General features: G+C 37.6%; 1 protein-coding gene across 2 annotated transcripts in view; it reads right to left on the bottom strand.

The window, feature by feature from the left end:
• The window catches only part of LOC107665965 (protein tweety homolog 3-like), a 33342-nt gene extending 29199 nt beyond the window's left edge, over positions 1-4143 (bottom strand). For both annotated transcript variants that reach the window (XM_016457048.1, XM_016457049.1), the window contains exons 1-2: positions 3919-4143; positions 3451-3597 (exon numbers count right to left, since the gene is read on the bottom strand). In XM_016457048.1, coding sequence (XP_016312534.1) covers positions 3451-3585 — 135 coding nt within the window. In that variant the 5' untranslated portion in view covers positions 3586-3597; positions 3919-4143. The remainder of the gene's footprint in view (positions 1-3450; positions 3598-3918) is intronic.
• Between the last annotated feature and the right edge of the window lie 860 nt (positions 4144-5003).

Below are 5003 nucleotides of genomic sequence, written 5' to 3'. Positions count from 1 at the left end.
TATATATATATTATGTATGAACTACCACAGTAGATATTTACAGGCTAAACTTCGCATTTAAAACCATTGTACTGGCATAGTAGTGTCTGTGTGAATGAGTGCAGAGTCAGACCCCAATATGTCCCAGCATGCATATATGAGAGTGTGAGAATGAGAGCGAGGGGGTACCGGCATAAAGACTATGTGTCCATTTGACAAAAGGATGCCTGCAAAGCACTCTGGGATGCATAAGGGATTAAACCCCATTTTCAGAGAAGCCCACAGAAAGGGGTGCATTCATCTTTTATTTAAAAGAGAATAACAACACCCAGCCCCCTCCTCTTCCTCTCCTCACCCTCCCTCACTCTCTTCCCTTCTGCTCTGCCAGACCAGACAGACCCAAGGGCTTGTCATGACCTCATCTCATACAGATTTACCCCCACATACCCCGTGGCTTTCCTGTGAACTAGGATCCAACAAGCCAACCAACTAGGCCAAGCTCATCTCCAAGCATCCCAGACCTTATTGACCTTATTGACACATAAACACTCGGGTTTCACTCGGCTTTCAGCACTGAGTTGAATGCAATCATGTCTCTTGTGAGAGCTTTTGAAATCTTAGCCAACCAAATCTGCTGTAATTAATGAGCTGATGTCTCTAAATGAACTCAAATTAACGATGCATAGCAGTATTGTATTACACTCATCTGATCTCTCCACACCTGACACCACAATGTTTGAACATGGGAGATCAATTTCTATTGCCTTGAGTTTCTTTTCATCGCAATTTTCTTTTTTGGAAACAAGTGACTGTTGTTGGCCATTTTACCATACAGCATTGGAGAGCTCTGGATGTGGTCAGTGACCGCTATAGCTAGTGAGCAAAGGCAACCATGGCTGCAATTTCACACAGCTGGATGCCAATTCCTACTGGTCCTCTGGAGAATGGCTCCTTTGACAAAATAGTCTTATTTTATGAAGTGGATAGTAAACAGCACTTCTTGACATATGAACTTAAAAAGTGTCTCCATGACCTTCATCTCTGTCTGAAACTCCAACACTTAAAAAAAAAATAAAATACTGTGGCAGCACCATGGTACAATAATGGTGTCAGATGGTAATACCATTGCTGGGCAATGTATAGAATATCCACAAAACATTTATGATTAATTTATTAAAGTTTGCATTAAATTAAAATTCTATCTACCTATTTTTGAAATGTGTTTTATTGATCTTACTGCATACAATTCATTCATGCATGTGTTTTATTTTTTTCATTTTCTTTTGAACTTGTGCTTTTTTTAAATCAAAATATCCTAACTGAATCAAATGATAGACTTCTCTCTGGTGATGTAAGCCACATTCCTCCAATCATCTAGACTGTTTAAAATCAGCCCCTGTTTATACTTCAGCTTCATTTGTGACTGTAAAAATATAAAATTAAGCAACTTTCACAATGATTTTAATGTTCTTTTTGTTTGGCCATTAAGTTTCCTAGATACTGTTTTTTCAAACTAGTATTGTCATTGTCTCGCAGGTATGAGTGTTGAAATGCTTTAAAAGCATTAGCATTAATTTTTTTATTCAAATGTAAGCAGTAAAATTGCATTAAAGTTGGTAAACTCGATTCATTTCCATTAATTAGTTCAAACTGTCCATTTCAATGAAATGATTCATGAATTCTTAAATCGATTCATTTGATACATCACTCCAAAATGCTGCGGAATTCTCTGCATTTTTATAAAACTAAATGCAAGTAAATACTGCCTTGTTATACTGGTGCACATTATAAAAAGAAAATTATGAAATATCATTTTCAAACATGCCTTTATTATTTTAAACTCGATTTGCATGTACATTTTGGATCTACCTGGCAACAATGGCTGTTTGGTTGAAATTATAGTTAAAAAATATAATAATAACAAAGAAAAAATATATATATATATTAATTAAATATTAATAAATAAAAAATATCACTCTTTTAAGGTATTTCATAGGATTAACAACATAAATATTGAAAATATACGGTTAAAAACAGATCATTTATTAAGCTACATTGCCTCAACCAAATACTGATTGATTTCCATATTAACATGCTACAGAGCTTACATAAGCTTTAAAGAACATTCAAAATACAATAGTGCTAAGCCTATACATGTTAATACCATTCTGATAGTGTGATGTAATGCTGACACAATACACAACACCAATGCACAGAGCAGACCTGCTTAGACAATGTTAAAACATCTAATTGGATGTTTACACCAAGAACCATACTGACAGACAGGTTGCTTTTCCAATTTTAGGCAGCATTCCCTTAATGATGCTGCAACTGAGATACAACAGCAATCCTGGATGCCTCTACATGGAGAAATGCATTATATATGCAAAGGCACATAATGTCTCTTACAGTCAGTGTGTTGTTATCCATTTCTGTGGGAGGGTAAATACAAAAATCTCCACAAGGCTCCCAAGCATAACATCATTTCTGGACAGTAACTGCTCATTGATTGGACAGTCTGTTCAATACAATAGTGCTAAGCCTATACATGTTAATACCATTCTGATAGTGTGATGTAATGCTGACACAATACACAACACCAATGCACAGAGCAGACCTGCTTAGACAATGTTAAAACATCTAATTGGATGTTTACACCAAGAACCATACTGACAGACAGGTTGCTTTTCCAATTTTAGGCAGCATTCCCTTAATGATGCTGCAACTGAGATACAACAGCAATCCTGGATGCCTCTACATGGAGAAATGCATTATATATGCAAAGGCACATAATGTCTCTTACAGTCAGTGTGTTGTTATCCATTTCTGTGGGAGGGTAAATACAGAAATCTCCACATGGCTCCCAAGCATAACATCATTTCTGGACAGTAACTGCTCATTGATTGGACAGTCTGTTCTCGTGTGCAACATGAGGAGCTCGGTGAGATGGTGAAGTCATTAAAACTGATTACAAATCAATGTCACTCTTTAGGCGTAAAAAAAAAAAAAACGTCCCAGCTTGACCAGCATGGATTTTCTGGATAGTTTAGGCTGCTTAGTACTAATGAAGCTACTGGGTCAACAGTACTACTAACCAGCAAAAAAAAAAAAAAGGTTGTTGCTGTTTATACCGTTTTAAATTGACAAGCACTGTCAGACCGCATTATCATCGACTATTCTAGGACACCTCACCAATGTATTATCAAAATGGTGCATGTATTCCACATTTTGTGTTTGTTATTCATAATTATCCTCATTTAGCTGTCAACTTATGGAATATGTGACACTCTGAATGCTATAACTCACCAACTAGTATCTCAAAACCTTAACTAGTTGTCACACTGCAGTAAAAGCCTTCAGAGGGTGACGTCATGCTGGAGAACATCCTTTGATGTTGCCGCTCCGCACGCACAGATCGATCTCGATGTTGGCTCGGATTTCCAAATCACGTAGCACTTGAACTCGACCTACCTTTTGATATTCCGAGTCCTCCGGGCGGAAATGGCTGCTGGTCAGCTGAAACTGTAGGTTGAAGTGCGGGAGGCGATGGAAAAGGTTAACCCACCACGGCGGAGAATAATTCACCACTGCAGCCATAGTGTTCATGCAGATCCGTGACTGTAAAATACACAACGATGCATTCAGCAGCCAATTCCAGACTTGAGCTGCTTCATCACGTCGCATTGCATCAAATGCCTTTAACGGGTCTCTTTACACGCTGCTTCCAGTGAAGCAGGGGTTAAAATCTGCACCAAAGACCCTCAAGCCAACAAATGGGCAGTTTTGTCCTGGAATTTTGTTGCCAGCACACATGTAGTTCTCAATTAGATCATGTATATATTCTTAAATCTAATAATAATTTACATGCATTGTTTATATAATAGGATTGAAACTGCAATCCGTTCATGCAGGCTTTTGTTATCAAGAACCCATCCTTACCCGTTATCAGCCTAAACCATAGCTCCAGCAAAAACCTGCGAGGATCTCAACAGACAAATGGCCAGACAAAATGGAAAGCAGCAGCAGCAGGTTTCTCTGTGCTCAGCAGTCAGCGTGAACCGAGTCGCTTGCGTCACTGCCGTCTGCATGTTATCCAGCGAATGCGATACACTGGAACTGGAGGAAGAGCTTTAAACGCCTTCAATGTCCATTGCCGCTTTTGTTTTTGAGATGGTCCCGCTCCGCTTTCTTCTAGTATATGGAAGGCCACAAGAGTCAAAAACTAGGGATGGGCGTATCGATCCAAAGTATTGATATAGCGTTAAACACGCATACTTCATGCGTAGACAACGCATTGTTGACGCGTTAAAATTCACGTGCTTTTGATGCTTTGGCCTTCCATAGATTAGCGCTTGTGCATTTCTGTCGCGTTAAAATTGAGGTGTTTAAATTAACCCGTTTAATCCCGCCGGTAACAATAGTGACCGTAAAAAAGGTTTTCATTTATAAAGCTCTAAAAACCTTACTGACTGATGTTTTAGTGCACTTCCTGCAAATATGGAAAAAATAAAGGGGCTCAATGAAATGTGTGCAGTTTCACATGATTAGTGCAAATTGTCACATGACCAGGGCAGTTTATTTCCTGTTTGCACCTTGAGAAGATGATAACTGCATTTTGTTGAGTGTGGTGATAGAATGAGTAAACATGTTCATGGTCACAATAGTGGCCGGTGGGATAACAGTGAACTTAGGTTTACAATATAAATCCAATTGCAGTTGTTAGTGAAAATTACACTAAAATTGCAATGACAAAATAGTGCACTGAATTAAAAATTCAAATGTTACAAAAAATGTACAATATTGATGTTGTAATACTGGTAGCACTAATATAAAAATTTGATGTTATATTTTACAAAAAAGTAACAATTTTGAAATGCGTTGATGGTTGAATTTTGTATTTTTTTATCTCAGTGTTCCTATCAATGTTGCATTTTAGGTATAATAATAATAACCCTAGAATGTGATCAAACAGTTTAAAATAGCTGGGCTAAGATATATAACAATTTTTATGACTGCAGAAATAT

The sequence above is a fragment of the Sinocyclocheilus anshuiensis genome, unplaced genomic scaffold, assembly GCF_001515605.1.
Source record: "Sinocyclocheilus anshuiensis isolate Anshui unplaced genomic scaffold, SAMN03320099.WGS_v1.1 scaffold775, whole genome shotgun sequence".
NCBI classification, from domain to species: domain Eukaryota; kingdom Metazoa; phylum Chordata; class Actinopteri; order Cypriniformes; family Cyprinidae; genus Sinocyclocheilus; species Sinocyclocheilus anshuiensis.
This window is presented reverse-complemented; position numbering and strand designations above follow the sequence as displayed.